The sequence below is a fragment of the Balaenoptera physalus genome (genome assembly GCF_965194825.1).
Source record: "Balaenoptera physalus genome assembly, chromosome: 20".
Taxonomy (NCBI): domain Eukaryota; kingdom Metazoa; phylum Chordata; class Mammalia; order Artiodactyla; family Balaenopteridae; genus Balaenoptera; species Balaenoptera physalus.
Window position 1 is genome coordinate 46567218 of NC_138901.1, and position 27463 is coordinate 46594680.

The 27463-nt window shown below is 39.8% G+C and overlaps 1 protein-coding gene and 1 long non-coding RNA gene across 4 annotated transcripts in view; one reads left to right on the forward strand and one right to left on the reverse strand.

Moving 5' to 3' along the window:
* The window catches only part of PSMD11 (proteasome 26S subunit, non-ATPase 11), a 30332-nt gene extending 20824 nt beyond the window's left edge, over positions 1 to 9508 (reverse strand). For all 3 annotated transcript variants that reach the window (XM_082443719.1, XM_082443718.1, XM_082443720.1), the window contains exons 1-3: positions 9348 to 9508; positions 6864 to 6965; positions 1087 to 1211 (exon numbers count right to left, since the gene is read on the reverse strand). In XM_082443719.1, coding sequence (XP_082299845.1) covers positions 1087 to 1211; positions 6864 to 6965; positions 9348 to 9438 — 318 coding nt within the window. In that variant the 5' untranslated portion in view covers positions 9439 to 9508. The remainder of the gene's footprint in view (positions 1 to 1086; positions 1212 to 6863; positions 6966 to 9347) is intronic.
* A 470-nt stretch (positions 9509 to 9978) lies between these two features.
* LOC309651265 lies at positions 9979 to 27073 on the forward strand. Its single transcript, XR_014257987.1, has 2 exons — positions 9979 to 15353; positions 15667 to 27073. It is a non-coding gene; the product is annotated as an uncharacterized lncRNA (long non-coding RNA).
* Positions 27074 to 27463: the final 390 nt, after the last annotated feature.

Genomic DNA, 27463 nt, shown 5'->3' on the forward strand with positions numbered 1-27463 from the left:
CATTTTACATGATTTCAAAGGGAGATCCATATGTCCTAGGTTTCTGAAGTTCCCCATTATTTACTCAATATGCCACTAAGCCCCTTCATATCTTTTACACCCACAGAGGCTATGGCAAACAATGATATATATATATATATATATATATATATATATATATATATATATATATATATATATATATATATGTATATATATATATAAAATAACCAACTACCAATTCCTATCCCTTGCCTTTATACCATCTGACGTTTTATATATTTGTTTATTACCTGCCTTCATCATTAAAATATAATTCTCATGAGAGCAACAACTGTATGCTGTTACAAATGAATCCCCAGTATCTATAACAGTGCCTAACACATAACAAGCACTAGTGAGTGCTGATCAATAAATCTACAGAAAAGACTACAACTGTAGTCTTCCTACAAACAGATTCAAGCAACCACCATATACCCTGCTTGAATCTGCCACTTTTTACAGAATGAATTTTAACTTTGGTAGCGTCTCCTTCTCCTGAATTGCAGACAATACAGCTATCTTTGAAGAATGGGAAGAGGCTCAGTGATTCCAAAGAGGCACTCTTCAGTGCAGCTCAGGGTCTAGTCTGAACTCACAGAGGACATGTACAGGTATACCAGTCACTTCTGCACACACAAGACAAAAACAGATGGATGCTCACCCCTCAATAAAGGCATAAATGCAGTACAAGACATGCCAAGAAGGGATGCCACAAGACTTACTTAGTGCTCACAAGGAGCTTTGTGACACAGAATGAAAGGTACCACAGACACAGAAAACATTACAAAGGTGTGGCAATACAATACCTCAAAGACAAGAATCAGTTTGTGACCCTGATGTAATGAGGATTCCAGGGACCACTGACAATCTCCACTTACAAAGCAAAGCATGGAACAGACCCAAAGTATCAAATGCCCTGTAACAAAGAGAAACTGACATGATAAGTCCTGCGCTGTCCTCCCAGTTGTCCCTTCCACATTAGTACCACAATGCAAGCAGGCATTTCTTTCACTGAAACAACACTTTGCTCCATATTGTCTACCTTCTGTCATTAAAGTAGCTTACCTCCTGTCCTGTAGCTGCTTCCATATCAAGAAACAGATCAAGAAGAGATCGGACCAGACGAGCTGCTTTAGCCTTGCTGATGGAATTCAAGAAGGGTCGCACATACTTCAGCAGTCCTCCAAGCTCTGCGTGGAAGGCAATTCAGAGAGGAAAAAGTACACATCAATATTAGGGACAAAATACCCATTAAAAAATGACCCAAGGGCTTCCCTGGTGGCGCAGTGGTTGAGAATCTGCCTCCCAATGCAGGCGACACGGGTTCGAGCCCTGGTCTGGGAAGATCCCACATGCCGCGGAGCGACTAGGCCCGTGAGCCACAATTACTCAGCCTGCGCGTCTGGAGCTTGTGCTCCGCAACAAGAGAGGCCGCGATAGTGAGAGGTCCGCGCACCGTGATGAAGAGTGGCCCCCACTTGCCGCAACTAGAGAAAGCCCTCGCACAGACGAAGACCCAACACAGCCATAAATTTAAAAAAAAAAAAAAATGTGTTTAAGTCTTTAAAAAAAATTAAAAAATAAAAAAAAATTAAAAAAAAAAAAAATGACCCAAGATCATAAAACCAGTACTGATGTCTGGAATCAGTCAAAATGAAACTTAGGAGGAATTTAAAGCATTCTTAGCAGGTAATGGAGCAGCAAAAAAGTTAACAACATATACCAAATCTGTATTCCATTCCCCATCAGCCTCTGGATTACTGTGAGGGTCCTGGGAAAAGCTCATGTCTGTCTGCCTCATGAGTACAGCAAAGTACTCATACTCTCAGAAAACAGTTTTCTAGAACACGAAATATGCTATGCCTCTACCACCTTAGACAAAATTACTTCCCCACAGCTAACAAATTTATCAGGTTATAGGAGTTTATTTTTTTTTTCCTAATTTCCAACCAAGTCTGTCTCAGCAGTTCCCCTTAAACAGAGATTTTCAATTCCAGGTTCCTTTTTTCCTCCCTTCCTGAAGTAATGCCCAGCTTAGACTTTTACCAATATAATTTCCATGGCACTCTTCTGAATCAACTTTTCACATAAAAGTTAGGGTGTTTGTCCCTTAAAGTTATACTATAACCTTTTAAAATTCCTCATTAATCGGCAAAACCTAAGTATTAAACTATGACAAAAAAGCCGTCTACCACAGAGGTTTCCCCCCATCCCTTATGTAAGAAAAGAGGGTGGCACAGTAATCTAAGGGAGCACCTTTAGAAACAAACGTGAAAATCAGAGAACATTTCAACTACACAACTAAGGAAGTACTTTTGGAATGTAGGTTAAAATTACTTTAGTGCCACTGCCTCCAACTGTAGACTCAGCCTCCTGAGAACTCGAATTCAGGGCAAGCAAGCCTCCCCCTCCTGAGAATGCTAATTCAGGGTCTTGAATCCTCATCTGCCTGCACAGTCACAGGATACATGGGACTGTGCCAGGTATAAAAGGAACTTTATACAGAGTGGAAAAGTTCATCTTTCCCTTCACTCCCCAGTACTGACCTGTGAATCCCACCGTCTAAGATTTTTTTCCAATTCTGCCACTCCATTCACCCCTGTACTGACTACACACACGCCTGCTTTCATGCCTCGCTCATGCTGCATTTCCACCTGGAATCCCTCCCCATCACTTCCACCTATGTAGATCTTAGATATCCTTTTAGGTCCAGCTGAAGTCCTAGTGAGTCTTCCATGCCAATGCCAGGCTACACTGATTTCTCTCCCTCAAATTACTTTTGCATTTATGCAAACTTCAATTATGTTATATAATCATAGCTTTTTAAAAGCAGTCTAGTGCAATGTCCCTTCTGAAACAGCATTTCCCACTATGCTTGAACAAATCTAAACACTCCCTAGTGACAGAAATATTCAGAAAGTAGACGATTCCAGTGTTGGTCAAACTAAATTGTTCTTTTCTGAAACATGAGTCTATATCCTCTTTCCACGTGGCTTCAAATATATGAAGATAACTATCCCTCATATCTCCCTAACTTTCCCTTTCTCCAAGCTAAACAGCTTTAACTATTTCAACTGTTCCTCCAATGTCCTGGTTTCTAGATTCCTTGTCACCTTAGCTGCCCTCCTCTGAATTAACTCTAGTTTGCAAATGTACCACTTGTGGTCCCCAGAACTGAATCAACGTTCCATGTAGGGTCAGACCAGCAGTCATGGCTTGATTCTCCTGATTGGACTGCCACATGTAACACAAGAAGCATGTTTTGCTTTTGCTAATAGCACTCTTTGTTCAGACTGAGTCCATAAGGTCTTTTTGCATAGAGAGGTAATTCCCCACGTTCCTCTGTTTTGATAAATAGTTTAAGTATATAACTTTATACTTTCCACACTGAATTTAATCTTGTTGGCTTTGACAATAACTCTGAATCTTAATTCTGTTCTCTACTGTACTGAATCATCTACAAAAATAAGCATACCTTCTGATATGGCTTTAGCTATACTGCCAGATACTGACCAGAAGAACAAGGACAGATCCCTATGACATGATGCTAGAGACTTCCCTCCAGCTCGACCAATGATCCATTTGTCATGGCAAATGTTCAAAGACCCTGCTTACATCAGATATGTTGTCTATATCATTCTTCCTATCCCAGGGGTTGGCAAACTTTTTCTGTGAAGGACCAGATAGTAAATATTTTTGGCTTTGTGGGCTATATGGTCTCAGCGGCAGGTACTCAACTCAGCCACTGTAGTGCAGAAGCAGTCATGGGCAGTATGTAAACAAATGGGTATGGCTATGTTCCAACAAAACTTTATTTACAAAGACAGTTGGCAAGCCATTGCCTGTGGACCCCTGCAAATCTGCTGTCTGATAAGGCTAACCAAAGAGAACCAAGGTGAGTTTGGAATAACCTTTTCTTAATAAACCCACTGCTTTATGTGCTTAAAACCTACTTATCAAATAATCTGTCCTGGAACTTTACTGATGATTACCAGTTTACAGTGTCTAGAATTTATTCTTTTCGTTATCTTTTTGAAAAGTGGAATAATGTTCTGCCCATCCTCAGTTTCCTTATACCTCTCCACCCTCCATGATTTTTCTCAGAATAATAGTGGCTCTATAAATATATCTGCTACAACTATTCTTTTGATATTAAAAGACAGAAGTTTTCAGAGCCTAGAAACTTGAACTTATTTAAAAAAGACTACCTGCTCTCTCTTCTCTCACCTACCTTAGCTTTAATTCTCTCTTTCTAATGTTATTTCTATCTTTTTCTTTTTGAAAATCATTTTCCTTCCTGGAAAAGGCAGAAGTGAAACATGAGCTAAGGAGTCTGCACTTCTCTCCAGCACTTGCTAGCATTACAGTATCTTCTCCAAGTTATTCTTCTTACTCTAACAGAAAAACAAATGACCTCTTAGTTGCCGAAGACTCAGTTCATTTTTCATTTTAGTCTATTACTGTTTCTTAGTCGTTCTTGGTTATATTCCGTTTCTTTCCATTTTCACACTGATTTTTTTTTAATTCTTATAGAATCATATTGAGTTCTTCCTTCTATTGTTACTGAAATTATTTGCAACTGTGTGACCAGAACTTCCTTTTCAGAACCTCACAGAACTCAACACACTCCTTTTAAGAGTCTCAGGCTATGAAATCTACAGATCCTGAGCCTAGGCACCATGTCTGATGACGAACACCACTACTTTCAATCAATATTCTGCATCAGACACTGTCTTATTCACTAATTCCCAAGTGATTGATGTCCATCAGGGACCCTACCTTAAACTTTCTGAGTAGAGTACTTAGCGCAGTGCTAGCCATATATTAAATGCATAACAAAACAAAATTAAAAATCAGTGGAACAGACATATTTTCTGTTCTCAGGGAACCCAAAAATCAAAGGAAACAACACAAACCGATCAATTATTAATAGCAAAGATAGGTAAATGAATGTAGGCCCCAAAACTTCCTTATTATACTTGTCAAAGTCTTTCTTAGAAAACAATGATAAGTAACCTGGAAATGTTTTTTAAAGTTCCTATGATTCACCTGTTAAATTCCAATAAGTTTCCCTGTACACTTCTAAACTTCTCAGGTAGGTCACAGGGAGGGGAGGGCAAGGAATAAGGAGAGAGTAAAGCATGAAATAACTTCAAGCAAAGCAGTAACATTTTTGGACAAATTTTCTGAAACACTGACTATACTACATGCTGTTTTTAATTATCCATTCTACTTGAGAAAAACAGACATTTGGATCGTTCAACAACAGAAAAATCATTTCAGGGAATTCCCTGGCAGTCCAGTGGTTAGGACTCCGGGTTCTCACTGCCAAGGGCCCAGGTTCAATCCCTGTTCAGGAAACTAAGATCTCACGAGCCACACAGCGCAGCCAAAAAAAAAAAAAAAAAAATCATTTCACCTGGTTTTCTAATTCTTTCAGGAAAATTACCTTATTAATTATATTTCATGTGGACTAATGATCAAAAGTGTTTTGCAACCCCAAGCTCACATTAACTGACAGGCAAAAGAATCCATAAACATGTTAAATAGGAGAGAAGTCAGCCTAAAATGAAAAAACCACCACCTACCACTGATAACTCATAAGTGGATAACTATGGAAAGCAAATACTTCAAGGTCATGAGCTCTGAAATAGGACTACATGGATTCAAATTCTGAGTCTCCCATACTAGCTGAGTGCCCTTAAATAAGATATTTAACTTTTCTGTGCTCAGTTTCCTCAGGTATAAAATAGGTAATAGTATATACCTTACCAAGTTGTTTCGAGGATTCAATAACCTAAATCCTGTTTGGGCTTAAAACAATAACTACTTCATAATAAGCACTCAAAAACGGTTTTTCTTATTATAGATATTTTTAATGATATTTTAAATAAGATACAAGATCCATATAAACACATCCTCCCAATTTCATACAACTTTATTCAACTTTCTATTGACTGAGCCTAATAATTAATAAGTTATCATCCTTAATTGGAAAAGATCTTTATTTTCAAGTTCAAGAAATTTTGCTAACTTACACGTATCATCCTTTTGGATAACAACATAATTTGGGGGAAAGTAATTCACGAGATCAACCATGTTTAATCCATTCTAATCAGATAAGCTCTAAATTCACTTTAAAGTTGACAAAAATCATCCATTTTAAGTTTAAGCAGGCTACTCTCTAAATACTATTGTCACTTTACTGTCAAAAGCCCTTCCTTGTCAACAAGACTCTCTCCTTCTAAGGACACACCCACCCATCATCAGAATATCATCTCGAGCTTGCAAAGTCAATGGTTCAATTACAACTAGAATGTTTGGGCAACAACAGGCACAAAGCCCTAGGTACCAGTGGAGAAATCCTGGGAAGGTTCTCTCCATTTAATGTCTTACTCATTGTGTATCAGGAAAAAAGGACAGCAAAGCCACTTCCTTGGACACAAAATCCCTAGTCATTTTGAAGTCAGGGGCCTAGAGTCACTATCCAACGTAAATACATCAGAGCAGCTCCATGAAATCACCGAAGACTGCTACTGCCCACATGTAAGGGAATGCAGTGAAAATCCGAACCAGAAACAAATCACAGGTCACTATATTCCAAAAGAAACAGGATTTTTTTCCCTCATCTGCAGAACAAAAGTCTTCAATGAAAGACGTGAGTTTAAAGGTCTCTTAACTTCCTGATAGAAAACTAAAGCTCAACAAGTTGGCAATAAAACTGAATTACACTACCAATAAACTGTATGGGTGCATTCCTATGTTCCCTCACTCCAACCAAAAAAAGAAAAACTTCACGCAGCATTTCAGGTAAAAGAAAGCAATCCACTTGTAGCACTTACCTGCAGCTTGTCCGGTCTTCGCCAGGAGAGACCCCAGTTCCAGGATGCTCTGCTCTTTGACCTGCACTGCCTCCTCATCATTCTCCTGAATGTCACGCTTCACTGGGAGAGGAAAATGCAAACTCTCTTAAAATTCTGACAAAAAATGAAAACTAAAGGAAATTTCACCCTCACAAGACCAACTACAAACTCAAACAGTTAGCAAAAGACAAATTCTAGAGAGCTTTAAAAACAAAAACTCTAAATAAGAAAAAGTAAAATGATCATGTAGTACATGTCCCATGTATATCATAAGAACAGATTCCTCTCTTTTGATTTTAAATGTGCCTTTTCATTCTACCAATTAGAATTTCCCTTACCCACATACATTGAGATTTCTGTTGCTGTCACTTGGTTAATGCAAAATTCAAACAAGTTCTTCCAGTTGTGGTGGTAAGCCCCATGCCAGGAACTATGTTATGTGAAAATATTAAACATAACTGTCTGTGCATTTACCTGCCACAAACTAAAATCAAATGACCAAGTTACTGATAACTATAAAGTCAAAAGTCTTTCAATAAACTTTAGACCTGTGGAGAGCCTCAGCTGATGGGTGTGTTAGGGATAAATAATTCTACAAAGCCATTCAGGAAACATAACCCTGTCAAAGCTCCAGTGTGATCCTTAGGAGGGAATGCTACTTTAAGGGATTCAGGACCTGTTAAAATAACTTCGTGCTATCTGTCCCACTTCCAACTGTTAATAACTATTCTACCACTCAAACACTGGACAGCCTCTTCAAGTTTGTAGTGATAATTTTAGCAATCATCACTAGTTAAAACTTCTCTCACAAAGCATCATGACTTGACAAAAACCAAGATTTTGATACTCCATGATGGAGTCCGGAAAAAGTAAGGCTGTCAACCATGATGACTCAAGCTTGTTCTAACAGGAAAGCTTTCAAGGAAACTCTCTCCCAGTATAGTGGGCAAGCAAGAAATACTCTAATTATAATGTTTACCATAATTCGCACTTTATAAAAGACAACGTAGTAGGCAATAGACACAAAAAATAAAATAAAATCCATGCTTCTCACATTAGTTCTAAATATTAGTGTGTATTCACAGGAAGAAAAGACACATTGAAAATGACTCTGGTTCTTAACTATAACTGACTTAAGTCAAGATCAGAACTTCAAAAGGAAACACCCTTTATTTACCAATATCGTCCATTCACTGATGCATCTTAACCCCCACTTCCTCCCTTTTTCTAGTAACCCCAAAGATAAAGACATCCAGATCTTGTCACTGTCCTTCCTCCATGAAAGTCAGGAGTACCAAAATTCAACGGACTAATGAGTCGACATAAAAGCCAACAGCCTTGAGGTCCCACATACACGTGCAAACTACTTGTTGATTCAACCCGAATCTTCTCAAGCTATATTAAAAAAGATCACACTACTACATGTGCAGTGAAGAGCTAGCCCATGCCCTAACTGAACCCTTGATGGCTGAACATTAAACGCCCCCTCTGTCATCATAAATTTATTTCTGGTCACACCTGAATCCCAGTAGAAAACTGTCGGAAGCGACGGGCTCCAGCTCCCATTTCAGTTTTCCAGTCGTGTGCAAGGTGTAAAGCAATCATACTACAGTGCTAACATGTTTTTCTTTGATTTTCTCCAGCAACGTGCAGCCGGCCGGTTCCAAAGAGTTCCCAGAACTCCGCGGCTGACAACTAACTCCCCGAACTCTCTTCCACCCTCTACGGCAGACTAGGACGATTAGTCACCTCCTCTGGCCGGGCGGTCCAACGCCAACACCTCGCTCTTACCCCCTACACGGGGGGCAAAGGAACGTCTCAGTCACCTCCCCAAACCAAATGCCAATCCGAGGTGTGTGTGTCCCCTCGGTATTTCAAACCACACTCAGAAAGAGACCCCCTGAAGTGGAGCCTTCCGCGGTGCGGTGGAGCTGCGAGAAGTAGCAGCTCCCAGCGTCCCGGGGAAGGAAACTCCAAGAGAAGAACGAGCGCTTGCGCTCGCGCTCCCACCCGAGCAGGCTGGGCTGAGAACAACGGCGGGAAATGCCTGTCCAGAGCGGGTTTCGCCAAGGCCCTCAACACGAGGCGCTCAGCCCAGTTCGCGACAAGCCCGCCGGCCAGCACCGCTCGCGGTCCCGGGCCAGCCCGCACGGGCCAGAGCGGGAGACAAGGCTGGGTAGTGGTGGGGCCCCGGCTCGGCCCACTCTCCCACACCGCGCCGAGCCCACCGTGAGTCAGCAGCCGGCGAGTGGACTCCGGGGTTGCCTCGGGGCTTCCCACCGGGGTGGGGACCAGGAAGCCCCAGGGAGCTCCGAGCGGCCTGAGACCCCGGCCCGGCCCCCCTCACACACACAGTGAGTCAGCAGCACCAGAGCCGGCTAGCCCGGCCCCGCTCCGCCGCCGTGGACCGACACAGGCCGAGCTGGGCCGGTGGGGCCGGAGAGGGGGCGCGGCGACCTTTACCGATGGAGTGGAGGATGTCGATGGAGGCCTCCCGGTCGGTGCTGAGTAGAGACTGGGCTCTCTGGAACTCCACCACTGCCGCAGCCGCCATCTTACCGCTCTCACACCGTACCCGGCCGAGGCCGCCGACGCCGGAAACACACGCCCGGAAGGCCCGCCCTCGCGCCTCTCCCCACTCCCCTCATTTGCCCCGCCTCCTCCACTCCCAGAGCACCACGGGAGTTGTAGTCTCTCCGCGGGGCGCGGAAGGAGGGATGTAGGGGTGTGGATGAGAGCTGGGGAGCTTGCCGCCCACCAGCGAGGCTCTCCAGCACCGCCCAGCGGCTACCCACGAATAAAAGAGGCGGTGTCTAGCAATAGGAGCCCGAGGCTAATCCCCACCCACCCTAAAAGAGGCCTCTTAACCCCAACTCCCCTCGCTCGCCCTTGACAGTATTTGAGCACCCGGTGGGTATCCAGTCAAAGCTGTTTAGTTTTCTTTGTAGTTTCCACATTCGGCCATTCATTCAGGGCAATAAATGATCTTATAAAGTGCTCACTATGTGGCAGACAAAGAATAGCACCATTCAAATGCGTTCAAGTGTCCGGCAACACGTGGGACTCGCGCGCGCGCGCGCACACGCGCACACACACACACACACACACACACACACACACACTTTCCAGGCTACAATCCTACAGAATCCTAGCCAGGCTGTGATTAAACGCACCAGTGTTAGAGAAAACTGATGTTAGAAAGTAAAATATCATCTTTGCCCCCATTCACTCAATCCCTCTTGGGGGGGTCACATAGAAATCGAACAGCTACTCCAACTCCCCAGATCAATAAAGAAAAAACCGATTTTTCCTTCCAATGTCTCCAGTGCCTTCGACTAAAATCACAGGTGTCTGAAAAGCTGTCAAGTAGAAGGGAAAAAAAGACATTCTATGTGCCCACTGAGGGTTGAATTTAAAGGAGTACTAAAACGTATACAGTCAGTGCAGTATGAGGAAGATCTTCCTGCAGGTGAAGACAATCCAAAAATGCAATATGCTGGGACTTCCCTGGTGGTCCAGTGGTTAGGACAACACCCTTCCAATGCAGGGGGCATGGGTTCAATCCCTGGTCGGGGAACTAAGATACTGCATGCCGCATCTCCCAGCCAAAAAAAAAAACCCAAAAAACAATATGCTGTCCCCTAATGGAACCTGTAAAGGAACCAACTTTGCACTCCTCTGTGTCTGGGTTAGGCAATTTATATGTCTATTTCCTTTTACTTTACCAGCAATGTTCTGTGAAGAAGAAATTATTTACACCCCATTTATAGATGAGGAAACAGGGGGTTTTAAGTGATTTGGTGACGCTCGTATGGTAATTGACAGCACTGAGATCTGAGAGTTAGGGAATGGGTTCCTAGTTCCTGGATGTGTTCAAATGAAAACTGGATAACATCTCATTAAGTCGTAAACAGGATTCACGACATTGATTGGGGAATTGGATAGAGTGGCTTCTAAATGTCTCCTAAAACTGAGCCTTTCTTTGCTCAAAAAAGGCATTCCTCACATCTCAATTTGGTATGCAATTAATATTGTACCAGAATGTTAATGGGCTGTAAAATTCCAAAGCTGAGACCAACAGGCCATACGTATCCCCACCTTCTAAAGAAGCGTTACCAGTTACATCCCCAAAGAACTTGCTAAAAAGTGACTAGGCCAGTCCTGTAACCTTCATCCACTCCCAGCCTACAGCAGGGAGACATAAAAATTCTAAAGGAATTCATTAGAAGAAATCATAGAATGGGACAGAGTGCTTACCTCACTACAAAAAGGGGGTACTACAAAAGACTAGGGGTGTCTGCCAAACCTCTCTCCCAAGCTGGTGAGTCTTGCTGACTGTAGGAAATTTTAAGTTCATCTCTGCGCAACCACCATTGTGAGAGTTGGAGGTGAACCAGGTATGTTTCTCTGGGAGTTTGGGGCCTTCGTGCACATTCATGAAAAGAGTCACCCACTTTTGGACTGCAGAATTCTGAATTAGTGAAGTTGGTTGATACACCCCACAACAGGACAAGGAGAAAGGGCAGCAGTGAGGCAGCCTCCACTACCTGTGTTTGACATGCGCCAAGTGCAAAAGTAGATTACCCAGGACCATCTTGAAAGGACCTACTCAGTAGGGCCATCTGCCAGAGTGAGGAGACCTATAATAAAAGGCTGGAATGATGGACTTCAGGAAGCATTCACTGAACGGGGATTGTGAGGTCCACCAGCGGAGCTGCCAAAGAACCCACAAATGCTTTCAACAAGAGAGAATCAGCACCTATAGTTTCAATCCAGTAACCATGATAGCACTCTGTTTTACTTTCTACCTAGGACATAACACAGTCTGTGATTTTATTATTTCACCTGTTTAAAGCTCATCTCCCTCCACAAAGTTTCAGGGACCTCATCAATCTTGTCCAGTTATAGTCCCAACTCCTACAATAGCAGCTTGCGCAAAGGGCAACCACTCAATAAAGATTTGTTGGGTGATGAGTGCTAGAATCTGTCCTTCCACAATCTTCTGCTGCCCTAAATGTCCATGTCCTACACTATGTGACTATTCACTTGAGCCACTGCTGACTGGATTGGGGTGAGTGTGAAAGGGCTGTCACAGATTAACCAGTGACCTAGGGCATATAGGGACTGGCCTGAAATGATTAGCTGGACCAATACAATTCCTCCCTCGGGAATTGGGGAATTGAGACCCTGAGCCAGTTAGCCAAGGGAATGGAAATCAAAATCTGTCACTTGGAACCAACTAGAGCCAAGTTGCTAGAGAGAAAACTCAGTAGATGAGTGGAGAGAAGCAGGAATATCATGGAAGGAAATCCAAATACCTCCATAGAAGGCCACCTCAGTTCCTATCAACTTTCTACTTTCCAGCTCTTCTCCCATGAGGTCCACCCACACCATATTCCCCATTCTTGAAATACTGTGACATTTCCTTTCCAAATATCTTCCAATCCTTATTATTATGTGAAGAAGAAAGGTCCAGTGAGGTGTCGTTATGTTTTTAATGGCTCTCTATTAAAGATATTCCTTTATCTTTCTTTTTAACAAAGTGAGAGAAGGCAACAGTATCTAGATGGAGTTTAGATTTCCTTGTTTTTGTTTTTATGGATACATTCTAGTTATGGCCAATACTACTACTGGTTTTCCATTGAAGGTAGAGACATAAAATTACAACAAAAAACAAAGTGGGTCAATTTAAATAACTTTTTCCGTGTGGACATGGAAAAAGTCAGGATTATGTACAATAAGCAAATGACTATTTGGGCTAGAAAATCAAATCCTGATTTTAATATCACTGTGTAGACAACCATCTACCTTTCCTTATCATTCTTTTTATTCCAGAATCACATCTCTAATTGGAAGACCCAGTTAGTCCTTTAGGTTCCTGCCCTAGATTTATAATCTTTAAAGATGACTTTCAAGTTACTCCTGGCAAAGGCACTACATGCTGGAGAAGAAGAGTACGGAATTTGAAGTCGGACAAACATGGAGCACAAATCTTTACTACTAACTAATTGTCAAATTACTTAAACTCTCTGAGTTTGGTCATCATTAAAATTATTTTAAAAATCTACTTCACTTTATGGTTGCACAACAATGTGAATGTGCTTAACATCACAGAACTGTGCACTTTAAAATGGTTAAAATTGTAAATTTTATTATGTATGCTTTACCACAATAAAAAAATCTACTTCACAGAAGTATTTGAAGATTATATTTTCAAAGACAGTGGAACACTTCACCACTATGACTGACACATGTAAGTGCTCATTAAATGGCAGCTATTAAAATAATCATCAAGCTGCTGAATAAATTAGCTATGGCACACACTACTCCCCTTCCTCAGGGAGCCCACTTGGAGGGCTAAACAAATCTAATCGGTGATTTTTATAGCAATAGAGGGGCAAACAACTGTCAGTTCTGTTTTCCATCTTAGACTTTCTCACCCTTGGTCTGGCCTCTTTTCCCTCTCTGTCAAGCTTCTTTCTGTCCCAAGACAACTCCCAAACACACTACAAAGCCCTAATCTCCCCTCATGCTATCTATAGTCCAAAGCTATTTCTTTCCTCTCTGTACTTGTTAATTTTTCACTGAGCTTTCTTTGTATCACATAGTTGAGCAAATAGGGGAATGCTATAATGTACTATCCTGCTAATACGAGAGTATATACTCCTCCTCTTTCTTCTATGCCTATACTCTGTGCAGCAGACAGGAAGCTAAGGTTAGGAATTCTAAGCTAGTACTGATCCCTCAACTCTACACATTCCCTGCCATTGGAGCTATAGAGAGAGAAAGAGAGAGGGAAAAAAAAAAACTAAAGAGTATACAAAGTATGTCATTATCTTTTCACCCTCTTTGGAAATCCTTCTCTCTCACACTGCCACCTCTCCCCAGACCTCCAATACGTTGCTGTATTTGTGTTTTATTATGGTTCTCCTTCAGTGAAAGTCTGTCAGTGATAAACTTTGTCTTCGGCTGAAATGTCTTTATTTTACTCTCATTCTTAATCCATCGTTCCAGTGGGTACAAAGTTCCTACACTGACACTTATTTTTACTCAGCATTTCAAAGATATTAAAGATGACTCTTCTCAGTCTAATTGAAGTTCCTTCATAGGTAATCTGTCTTATCTCTTTGGTTAATTTTAATATCTCTTCTGTCCTAGGCTCTCTACAGGTTCACTACAAAATATTTACACTCTGATGAAGTCTTTTGAGTCTGAGGATTCATGCCTTACATGAATCCTGGAAATTTCTCAACCATATCTCTTCACATACTGCCTCCTCTACCTCTCTTCTCTCTGGAAATCTTTTTAGGCATAAGTTAGATCTACATTGTCCAACACGGTAGTCACTAGCCACATGTGGCTAGTGAGCACTTGAAATGCGGCTAGTCCAATCTGAGCTGTGGTACAAATGCAAACTATCAATACACACTGGATTTTATTAAAGACAGTATGGAAAAAAAGTAAAATATCTCATTCACAATTTTTATACTGATTATATGTCAAAATGATCATATTTCAAATTAATCTCACCCATTCCTTTTTACTTTCTTTAATGTTGGTACTATGAATTTTAAAACTATATACTTAATTCACATTATATTTCTATTGGACTGTGCTGTTAGACTATCTGCTTCTTTTCACCATATTTCTTATCCATTCCATCTCCTCATCTCTCTGTGCTACATTCTAGGTAATTTGTAGAAAGTTATTTAATAGTTCACTGATTATATCATCAGCTGCTTCTAATCTGCTATTTAGTCCATCCACTAAGCTTTAATTTTAATGAAATTTGAAATATATATTTCCATTTCCACAAGATTGATTTGGTCCTTTTTCCAAACTGTCCCTTTTTCAAAGTATTGTATTATTATGCTTTGGGTTCCTTCTTTCATGTTCTTAATCATTTAAGCCAAAGTCTATAATCTGTATCTGATAATTATTTGATGTTCTTGGGGATCTAATCCTACAGGTTGTTGTGTCTGCTGACTCTCCCTCCTGGAGGACTGTCTCCTCATGTGTTTGTAATTTTGGATTGTGAGCTCATCTTCAGCAGGGTTTTATCTTCCTTATTCCTAGGAGACCTGGGTTGGGTTTGCTTCTGCCAACCTGTCCTGATATCACTGTTCCATGACAGTAATTTATGTTACTTTACAGACTTCGGGGAATTCCTACACTATACAGATAATAACAGACATGAAGAACAAAGGCATCTACCAAAAAGATAACTGATGTCCCTGAGATAAGGAACCTAACAAATAAAATGGGAAAATCATTTAAAGAAATAATTTTTGAAAAGTTCTCTTTTACAAATGAAGAAATTAGTTACAGACGGAAATAACAAACCACGTTCCAAGAAGGAAAAAAAAAAAAATGACACAGAATGGTGACACCGATCTCTATCCCAGTTGAGTTGCTAAACATCAAAGAAGTCTTTGAACAACCAGACAGACAAAGCAAGTCGACTAAAAGGCGTGAAGTGGGGCTTCCCTGGTGGCGCAGTGGTTGAGAATCTGCCTGCTAATGCAGGGAACACGGGTTCGAGCCCTGGTCTGGGAGGATCCTACATGCCGTGGAGTGGCTGGGCCCGTGAGCCACAATTACTGAGCCTGCGTGTCTGGAGCCTGTGCTCCGCAACAAGAGAGGCCGCGATAGTGAGAGGCCCGCGCACAGCGATGAAGAATGGCCCCCACTTGCCACAACTAGTGAAAGCCCTCGCACAGAAACGAAGACCCAACATAGCCATAAATTAAAAATAAATAAATAAATAAATAAAAATTAAAAGGCGTGAAGTGGAGTGGGAATCAGTCTTATCTCAGATGTCTCTAAGGCAAGATTCAATGCCAGAAAACAGTGAAATATTGCCACAAATTTGAGAAAGAAAGAAAAACGTGGCCCAAGAATATTGTTAAATATAAGAGAAACAGACAGATAGTCTCAACCCGAAAAAAATCAGGGAATACAAGACAAAGTGCTTTTCTAGGAAAAAAAATATTGACAAAAATCTATGGATTAGGGATTTCCCTGGTGGCGCAATGGTTAAGAATCCTCCTGCCAATGCAGGGGACACAAGTTCGAGCACTGGTCCGGGAGGATCCCACATGCCATAGAGCAACTAAGCCCGTGCGCCACAACTACTGAGCTTGTGCTCTAGAGCCTGTGAGCCACAACTGCTGAAGCCTGCGCACCTAGAGCCCGTGCGCCGCAACAAGAGAAGCCACCGCAGTGAGAAGCCCGCATACCGCAACAAAGAGTAGCCCCCGCTTGATGCAACTAGAGAAAGCCCACGTGCAGCAACAAAGACCCAACCCAGCCAAATAAATAAATAAATAAATAAATTTTTTTTAAAATTAGTGGTTTAAAAAAAAATCTATGGATTAAAACAATGAACTCAATAATGGGAAGTCACTGCTGACAGTAAGCAGTGATTCCATTTAAATATAGAACTAAGACTAAACAGGACAAAAAGTAAATGTCATAAACCCTGACAAATAATAACATCAAAAACAGGTGGGGAGAGAAGACAGAAAGTTTATCAGTGTTAACTTCAATTTCTTCCTCTATCCATAGTAAGATGTTAAGCAAGTATCCAAAAATAAAACATGCGGTAAAATATACAATGATTTCAATTATTTAATGTTTTTAATGTCCTTTTTCTTAATTTTGAAGTGTCTGGAAAATAATAGTTCTTCCAATGAAGAAATATTTACTGAAGTTCAACCATTTCTTGAATTTTACTTTCTTTTTGCTGTTGTTGTTAATTTCTGAGGAAAAAAGTAAGTAGAGAAAAGTAGTAGGAATTATAAAACAAACTCTTACATTCCTACCACTCAGAATTAATAATTATAAATGTGTCAAATGTGATGCATCGTTTTAGGGAATAAAACATTAAGGAGAGATAACTAATGTCCCTTTTAAGCTCCATTCTTAGTCCCATCTCTCCTATGCAGAGCAAAAACTTTTCCATTCAGTTTACGTAGATAAACAGACAGATAGATAGATATCAGTAACTGATATATAGTATTGCCTTGTGTGAACAATCATTTTTTATTTATATAATGGTAGCATATCAAACATATTATTCTGCATCTTGCTTTTTTCATTCATTGTTCAATGAGCTGCATATAAGAGCTAGTTTATTCCTATTAACAGCATAAATTCCACTGTGTGACTATTCCACATTTATTCATGCATTCCACTATTAATGAACACTTAGACTGTTACCCTTGGATTTATTTTTTGCTGTTACAAACAATGCTCCCATGAACATCCTTGCACAAGTGTAAAAGTTTCTCAGTATACCTAGAAGTGTAATCATCAGATTATAAAAATAGGCACATTTTCAATTTTATTAGATACTGCCAAATTGCTCTTCCAAATGACCATGTGTCAGTCAATACATCCAACCCTCAAAAAAAAGGAAAAAAAAAATTTTTTAAAGAAAAAAAAAAATACACCCAACCCTTTCTCAAGTGGTGTGACAGAATACCATTTTCTCCATATCTTCGACAGTACTTGATATTTGGGGCCATCTAAGTGAAATAGTATCTTGTTGTTTTGTATTTGCCTAATACTAATAGGGTTGAGATTATTTGCATGATGGCAGACGGAGTATTCCTTCTAAAAAATGAAATTTCCTCTTAAAAAAATTTTCCTCTATATATAACACTTTGGTATTAAATTGCTACTCTAGATGACTTTTGGCTACTATTTGCCTGCTGTATCTTCTTCTATTTAATATTTAGGTTTTTTATGTTGTTTTACATGTGTCTCCTGTAAATATCATATGGCTAGATTTTGGCATGTGTGTGTAATTTTAATCCAAGCTGAGCTTTTTTAAAAGTAGTGTATTTAAAAAAAAAAAAAAAAGTAGTGTATTTACTGCAGTAACCTACATGGGAGGGAAGTCCAAAAGGGAGGGGATCTCTGTACGTGTATGGCTGATTCATTTTGTTGTGCAGTGAAGGCTAACACAACATTGTAAAGCAACCATACTCCAATAAAAATTAATTTTAAAAAAGTAGTGCCTTTAACCCATTTTCTTTATGGTAATTTATAAAATAAATTTTGAGCATTCTACTTAATGTATTTTCTCCTTTTTATCTCCCCATTGCCATATTCCTGACTTCCACTGGATTGATCATTTTTTCACTCAGTTTTTTTCTACTCTCTTTTGTTTGTTTTTGTTTTTTTGGCCACACCACGTGTAGTGCAGGATCTTAGTTCCCTGACCAGGGATGGAACCCATGTCCCCTGCAGTGGAAGCGCGGAGTCTTAACCACTGGACCACCAGGGAATTCCCCCTCTACTCAACTTTTAATCTTCTACGTGGCTACCTTTACACTGTTACACATATAAACATTATTTTTCTAATAATATCTAGAGGTAATCAATATCTGTATCTCCCCCTTGAAAAGACAGGGTTCCAAAATCCTTGGCATGTTTTCACTTCCTCTTGCTGAGTGCTTCCCTGCCCCAATATACCATACCTACCACATTGTTATGACTGGAATTTTGGCTCATAACTACTTTAAAACTTTTAAATCCAATTAATATTTAGACACTAAGTTCTGCTCATTAATTTGCTTACTGTTTCTTCTTGTACATCATCCTTGTTCTTGCAAAGCACATCTTCTGTCAAAGAAACCAACTTAAAAAATGACATACCTGTAGGAGTATCCTTTGTGTGCACCTAGGTTGGAGCACCCCTAGGGTAAGGCAGATGCTTCACTTCTGGATAAAACTGAACCTGGGTGTGAGGCTGCAGAAAATCTAACTAAAATAACTAAAAGTAGTTATTTCAGAGTGAATTTATGCGTGGCAAATTTTCCAAGCTCCTTCTGTGCCTCTAATTATTTATATTTTCTCCTCAAATTTGTGTGATGGTTTGGCTGGAATATAATTCCTAATTGCAACATTTATTTTCCTTTCAGCACTCTGAAGAAATTGTTTGTGAAATGGGCAGGTATAATTCTGACTTAAAAAGAAATGTGGGACTTCCCTGGTGGCGCAGTGGTTAAGAATCTGCCTGCCAATGCAGGGGACACGGGTTCGTTCCCTGGTCTGGGAAGATCCCACATGCCGTGGAGCAACTAAGCCCGAGCGCCGCAACTCCTGAGCCCACGCGCCTAGAGCCCATGCTCCGCAACAAGGGAAGCCACCTCAACAAGAAGCCCACGCACCGCAATGAAGAGTAGCCCCCACTCGCCACAAGTAGAGAAAGCCCGCGCGCAGCAACGAAGACCCAACACAGCCAAAAATAAATAAAATAAATTTTTTAAAATAGGAGAAATGCGACATGAAAAAATTTGTCTCTTGGTTGCAATCTTGTGGACCTAAAAATACTTTCTTTATGCAAGAGTTGCAACATGCTGTGACTTGCCATTCTCTATGCCAATAAGAAATACAAAGATACAAAATATTTACAATCCATCAACTAAAGAAAGAGCCTTGATCAAGGAGAGTAAAAGGTCTCAAGTTAAATTTGACATGCTCTGTTTTCTATCATAAGTTACAGCCCTTCTTGCTGTGCTTTGTGGCAGAGATAATATCTCCTTGAGATATCAAATTGTTTTATGTCAAACCTTTTCTTTTAACATGTGAAATAAAATCTCCTCACTCCAATGTTTGGGTTAACTCCAAAGCTCATAAAACATGTTTCAAAGAATTGCATAAAATCAAAATATCAAATGTTAAGAAATATTGGTCCATAACATACGCCTATCATTATTCATTTAAATTATAAATTGTCTCAATTCTTTTATGTATGCATTTTCCCTCCAATGTATAGATAATGTGTAAAACTTCCGGGCAGAGAGAACAGTTCAGTTTTCTGGCCTCCCTGTGCTATCAAGCTTGAGTTTAAAGATACATCATGAAGTCTTCTAAAAAAAAGAACATAGCATGAAGCTCTGTTTTTCCCACATGCTCCACAGCATTCTTGTGTCAGAGGTTGCTGAAGAAAAGTCACATGCCAATCTGATTCTTATTCTTTTCTCAGAAGTCTACTTTTTCTCTCTGATAACTTTAAGAGTGTCTTTTATTTTTTGATGCTCTAAAATATCATTATTACATGACTCTGTGCAGGCTTTTTCTTACTTATTCTATCCAGCAATTATCTCCAAATCTATAAATCACAAATAGAATTCACATTGTTTCTCTTTAAATAAAAACAGTAAAAATACTGTAAAATTTATATAAAGGAGAAAAGTCCATGAATAGCTGAGCTAACCTTAAAAAAGAAGAGAAAATGGGGAAAAGGAGGCTTGCTCTACCAGATATTAAGACACATTGCAAGGCCATAATAGATGGGTATCAGTGCAAAAGGACAAAAGGAACAAGGTAGAAAACTCTAAGAAGGACCCATTTATAATGGGAATTTGATATACAATAAAGGAGGCATCACAAATCAATGGGGAAAGATGAGATCATTTATTAGGTGGAGTTGGAAAAACTTGCCCACTACATGGAGAAGAATAAAACTGGATTGCTACCTAGCATCATCTATAAGGGTGAACTCCAGATGAGTTAAGGAAATAAATGTGAAAGTAAAACCATAAATCCAACTGAGTAAAATGTAGGATGAACTTCGTGACCTAGAGACAGGGAAGAACTTTAAATGTCAAAAGCACAAACCAATACAGGAAAACAATCGAGAATTTGATTATATCAAAATTATTTCTATCCATGAAAGATACCACATAAACAAAGTTAATAGGTGACAGAATAGAAGGAGGCATTTGCAAAGTCTAAAACATATAGGGGATTAACATCTAAAGTATACAAGGACTCAAGGTCCACCTTTCTGTTCAGCCATTCTCAGCACTGCTTTTGTCCCCAAGTGGTTGCAAGATGACCACTACAGCTCCAGATAGTGTATCCTCACACAACTGCATCCAAACACAGGAAGCAGTCGTTCCTTGTGCGTCTCTTGGTATTGTGGAGAAATACTCATAGAAGTCGCCTAGCAGAACTCCTGTCTGGTCCCACTGGTCAGGACTGGATCACACATCAATGCCCCAGTTGCAAGGGTGACTGGAAAAACAATTGGTGGGCATGTTCAGCAACTATGGTGGGAGACAGCCTGGCCAGCAGGGGAGAAGGGTTGGAGAACAGCAGTTAGAGGATTAACAAAAAACGTTGCCATATCTGCCCTCCATTTTCTCCACTTTCTCCTGTCACTCCTATTAGATAGATGTGAGCACTTGATCTACCCCCCCATGGCTTTCATTCCTCCACCTACTTTCTTTTCCTACTGCATTCTGAGAGAATTTCTCCATCCAGTTTTCCAGAACAGTATTCACTCTTCTGTGTATCCACTCTGCCATTCAACCCACCTATTGTTTTATTTCAAAAAGTATGTTTTTCATTGTTAAGAGCTCCAATTTACTTCATTTTTGTAATGCCTGTTCATGCTCTGTGGATGCAATATCCTTGCATCTCTCTGATATTATTCTAAAGGTTTGTTCCAATTTTATTAGCTTTGTTTCCTCAAGTGAAATTCTTCTCTTTTATTAATTCCATTTCGAGGTGCTACTCAAGTATACGGGGATTATTTACCCAAGATCCAGTTTTTCCACTGAGAACAGTTTTATGGTATGTGAATTATATCTCAATAATGCCGTTTTTTTGTTTTTTGTGGGTTTTTTTAAAGAAGGAACTGATTGCTTACACTTCTGCCTCTGAGAGGAGTACTCAGACTTTTCCTTGGGCCTCTGAAATTACACTCTGTACTAGCGAGGCTTGTTTGGAAACCCATCCTGTGCAAGAACTGGAGCATTATTAGCCTTACAACCATTTATAAAGGGCTTTGTGGCATCTACAACTTGCTCCATTTGTTTTTCCTCCACTGGGCAGAAGTAAAATGATTAAAAATAAGTATCACAAGTTAGAACAGGACTCAAAGTGCTAGTGTTACGGTAGCTAGAGGCTAGAAGTGAAGTGACATCATGCTCTGCCTATCGATCTTAGGAGCTCCTTGGCAGAAGGGAGCTTATCAAGTATCCAATAGTGAAACTTTCACATATATTACTTCACTTCATCCTTAAAGCCACCTTTAGTAGCAGGCACTACAGATCTGTGTTTTACAGATGAGGAAACTGAGGCTAGTTTAGAGAAGTTAAGGAACTTGCCCAGAACCCACAATAAGAAAGTTGTGGAGTCACTGTAAAGCACCAGGGAACTATACAAAGATCAAGGAGAGTGAGAAGACATAAACTTACCTCACCTGAGACAACTCCAACAAACAAGGCCACTCAGATGTCACCATTCAATGGCTGTGTTCTTGGCAGGCATTTTGATACACAGGCATTTGGTAGCTTTTCTAAGGAAGTCTCCATTTCTCCTCGATTCTTTTTTTCAGAGACAATTTTTCATGACCTTTTTATTACCTGGATCATCTCAAGAGTATTTCACTGTCCCTCTCTGAAGAATATTCTAAGCCAAATAAATGTCCTACCTTTACCTGATGGTCTGGTGCAAGCTAGTAAATTCGAGGACCTCTTCCCTGACTTTGCTTCTCAGGACCTGATGAACACTTCTTCAAGATATGGCAACACAGAACCACCAGCATATCATCAGATCTGTGAAGTCTAGTCAGGGTTTTGTGTATCTCAGAGAGGGTCTTTCAAACTCATGTTTATTCTTAGGCATCACAGGGAGTCTGTTGTCTTTTATCGATTAGAGGTCGCTGCTTCAGTCGGTTTTAGCCATCTTTAGTAACTCATACCGCCGCCGCCCCCGCCCCGCCTCCACCACCACACACACTGATGCACACAGAGCTGCAAGGTTTCATCCTGCACAATGCTTCTCTGACCAGCCTATAGTTTACCATTGTTTTGCCACAGTAACAAGACCTATATAACAGAAGCCTGGTCTCAGATAACATCAGGACTTGCCTCCAGTTCTCATGACTTCTAGCCCAGGTTCCCTTTGCATTAGTCCAAGCTGCATCTTATGTAGATGATTCTGACATATTATGTGCAAAATCTGGACAGAGCTGTATGGTTACTAGACAAATAAGCCGTCTGCATTAAGTTGGTAAATCACAAGCTACATTTTTAGAATGTTTCTCTTCTCACTTGGCTAATTCAATAATACAGATATCTGTCCAAATTTTAAACAAGAATTTTGTGCTGTCAGAATGAATTTTCCTAGTAGAAATTGTTTCTGGTACAAGGTGGTAGCATTTCCATTATGTAATGTATAAAGTAAATGTATTCAATATGTATAATCTGAGTTACTAGTAACAGCTTTTCCTGATACCTCACAGTTTCTCTTTGTTCATCACTATAATCAGTGAGATTAAAAGACAGAGATCTTACATATGACTCCTCATACACCTGGGTTTTCGATTCCATCTAGTATCTATAAATTTCCCTTTTCAAACCACCTCCTTAGGATCCTTATCAGAGAGCAAGGAACAGAAATTCTATGCCATTAGATCAGCAGAAGGTAAAAAGTACTCTCTACATATTATTCCATTTAATCCTCCCAACCCTTTGGAAATAGACATTGTATAACAACAACAAAAAAGCACATTGCTATAAAAGATCAGAGGTAGTATTCAAATCCAGGTATTTCCAACCTAAGAACTCATGTTCTTCCTTCTATACCATGATTTAAGAAGCAGACACATTCATGTAATAATATGACACAACTGTAACATAATTTCTCATAAGAGAAATATAAAAATGTTCCCCCAAACTCATGGTTCCTTTTATTTAGTATAAAGAGAAAGGATTCTTGTTAGCTAGTAGAAAAACTGGAGAAGACTTTGGGAGAAAATAGCAATTAAGAGAGGCTTTTAAGGATGGATAAAATATCAACAGGTCCTGAAAATATAGCCATCAAGTAAATTCGCCAAGCAGATTCACAGGGACTGTCTCTCATAATCTTATCACTCTGAAAATTCCTCAGGACTTTGAATCCCTGCTCATCTTCAGAGTTCTCTCCATTCCATCTGCAAATGCTCCCTGAGCCCCACCCCAAACTCCTTTATAAATTTTCTTTCAAGACACTTAGGGTTATCATTGTTTAAAAATAGCCTATCAGCTCTGAGGTATAAGACTTTTTAACAGCACTCTGAATTCTACTCATCCCATGCATTATGATTCATTTGCATCTACCTAATAGTGTCTTATCTTGGTTTGTACTTCACAAGATTTCTTTCAGAGCCCTTATAAATATGGCCTGGTCTCTATTCCTCCTCAATAGCAATTCCTATTCTAAAAGCTAAAAGCAGTAGGCCTAAGGATGTGTTTATTTAAGTGTAATATGAACTGGATAAATAGATCTAACAACAAAGCTAAAAAACAGAATGCATTTCCTTTGATGATCAAATGTTAACAACACACAATTTCAATAACTGGTACAGTAATATTTTCATGAAAATTTCTTTGTATTAACAATGGAAAACTAATGTTAGAAGGGAACTCTAACTCTTTACTGAGTTTACATACCTTTGAGGTGCAAATAAAATGTGCCAAATATTGCTCCAGCTGTTTGTATCACTGATAGTAGAATAATTGTACTTACTATATGCTAAGCACTGTGGTAAGATTTTATTTAATTTCCATTACCCTATAAAGTAACACTAGTGCTTTTTTTTTACAAATGAAGAAATTGAGATTCAGAGAAGTTAAGTCACTTGCCCAGAGTTACAATGCTAGTCAGAGTCAGGATTTGAACCCAAACACTCTTGATTTGAGCCCAAATCACTCTGATGACAAAACTTCTGTTCTTTCAGTTACAGAATGCCACCTTCATCCCCAAATCCTGCACAAAAGAGGAGGTCAAATTACAGAACCAACATGAGATTTTCCCAAAATTATCAATCATCTCACGATGTCCCCACATGTGGGATGATGGTTAGTCACTAATCAAATCTGCATCTGAATTCCACAAAAGCAACCAGAGGTTACTAGGCAATGTTAACACATGCCCTCTACTAGATATTGCAAATCTATCATCCAAAGGCCAGTCCTGGTGGAAAAATCTTGACTTGGCCTTGGTAAGGAGACTAGCAGAGCCAGAGGATCTCCCTGAAGGCTAGCATTCTCTGATTTGATGATAGCACTGCTCAAAATAATTCCATTATTTCCTTGGGTAGAGGTCTTATGTCAGAATAAGTTATCAGAATAAAGGGATCCCATTCCAAAAGAAAACCAGCTCCTAACAAAGCTTTTGTTATGGTGCTCACAGGGTCACTTCCACATGAAGTAAGGAACTCTACACAACACATAAAAGAATCTGCAGGGACTTCCCTGGTGATCCAGTGGTTGGGAATCCACCTTCCAATGCAGGGGACACGGGTTTGATCCCTGGTCCGGGAACTAGGATCCCACATGCCGCTGGTCAACTAGGTCTGCGCACCACAACTACAGAGCCCACACGCTCTGGAGTTCACGTACCACAACTAGAGAGAGGCCCGCGTGCTGCAACTAAGACCCAACACAGCCATAAATAAACAAATAGATAGACAGAGTTAAAAGAATTTATTTTAAAAAAAAAAGAATCTGCAATAGATTTGTATATTCTTCCTTGGTATCAGATGTGTATTGGTGTAATTAATATGTATATATGCTCCTGAAGGAGCACAAGTGTATTTAATATGAATGGACTATTTATTCATCACTGATGCCTAACTGAAAAAAAAGCAAATTTTTCTGAGTGTATAAGAGACATACCCTAGAGGAATGGTTTCTCTGTTTCTCAAAATTTAAAAATACCTTTCTACTTAATTATGTTATTGATATGCTGATCACTTCAACACCCCTGTGGAGCTAATAATGATAATAATCACAGATTTTCTGTTCTTCATTTCAGGGGCTTTTGTTTTTGCTGAAGTTTGACTCTTTTCATCTACTTCAAGCAATAGATTTGCCATGTTTTATTTCTCTCCATCTTTTTCAGATCTAAAAATAACAACACAAGGGCCTCCCTGGTGGCGCAGTGGCTGAGAATCCGCCTGCCAATGTAGGGGACATGGGTTCGAGCCCTCGTCCAGGAAGATCCCACATGCCGCAGAGCAACTAAGCCCATGCGCCACAACTACTGAGCCTGCACTCTAGAGCCTGCGAGCCACAGCTACTGAAGCCCGCGCACCTAGAGCCCGTGCTCCGCAACAAGAGAAGCCACCGCAATGAGGAGCCCGTACACCGCAACAAAGAGTAGCCCCCGCTTGATGCAACTAGAGAAAGCCCACGCGCAGCAACGAAGACCCTATGCAGCCAAAAATAAATTAATTAATTTTAAAAAATAAAATAGAAATAACAACACAAAGCTACAAAGCATTAATTATCTAAAATATTTCTAATAAACAAAATTGCATTTTGGATGCAAGGGGCCAAATTATGCTCATAGATTAATCACTCCTTCTACAAATACAATATCAAGGAGGGTGGCCTAGGTTCAATGTTCTAATATATCACTCGGATTTTTTGGAGGAAAAAAATTATAACTGTGGAAAATACAATTTTCAAAAGTATATCAAATCAGCTATATAAATTATGAAATATAATTCCAAAATGGTGTAAAAAAACACCAATTCTTCCTTGAAACAAAATATGTAATATATCAAATCAACACATTGTACACCTTAACTTACACAATGTTACATATCGATTATTTTTCTCTCAATAAAGTTGGAAAAAAAAAGGAAAAAATATATGAGTATAAGTGCCATCAGTATCTATCATTAACACCTCCCAATAATGTCTCTCCCCTAATCACTGTTTTCATATAAACACTTCTGACTATATTCCAGTGTTGTCTGTTGATGTTACCTGAGGTCAGAGTCCTTGTCTTATCTTTGGGTTCCCAAGATCTAGTACAAAACCTAGCACAAAAACTACTCTATAAATGATCACTGAACTGAAATAAACATCCTTTATGTATCTTTGAGGCACAAGTGAAATAATATATGTAAAAGTACTTTGGAAATGACATTGGATTTGTCAGTGATTTCTTGGATATGAAAAAACAGACAAACTGGACTTCATAAAAAATTTTTTACTTTTGTGTATCAAAGGACACTATCAAAAGAGTAAAAAGGCAACCCACAGAATGGGAAAAAATATTTGCAAATGATATATCTGAGAAGGGATTAATATTCAGGCTATATAGAGAATTTCTAAAACTCAACAGCAACAAGGACAACAAAAAACCAACCTGATTCAAAAGTGGACGAAGGACTTGAATAGACATTTCTCCAAAGAAGATCTACAAGTAGTCAAGAAGCACATGAAAAGACACTAAACGCCACTAATCATCGGGCAAATGCAAATCAAAACTACTATGAGATAACACTTCATACCCATTAGGATGGCCACTATCAAAAAAACCCCAGAAACAACAAATGTGAACTGTTGCTGGGAATGTAAGCTGGTACAGCTGCTGTGAAAACAGTATGGTGGTCCATCAAAAAATTAGAAATAGGGACTTCCCTGGTGGCACAGTGGTTAAGAATCCACCTGCTAATGCAGGGGACAGGGGTTCGAGCCCTGGTCTGGGAAGATCCCACATGCCACGGAGCAACTAAGCCCGTGTGCCACAACTACTGAGCCTGCGCTCTAGAACCCGTG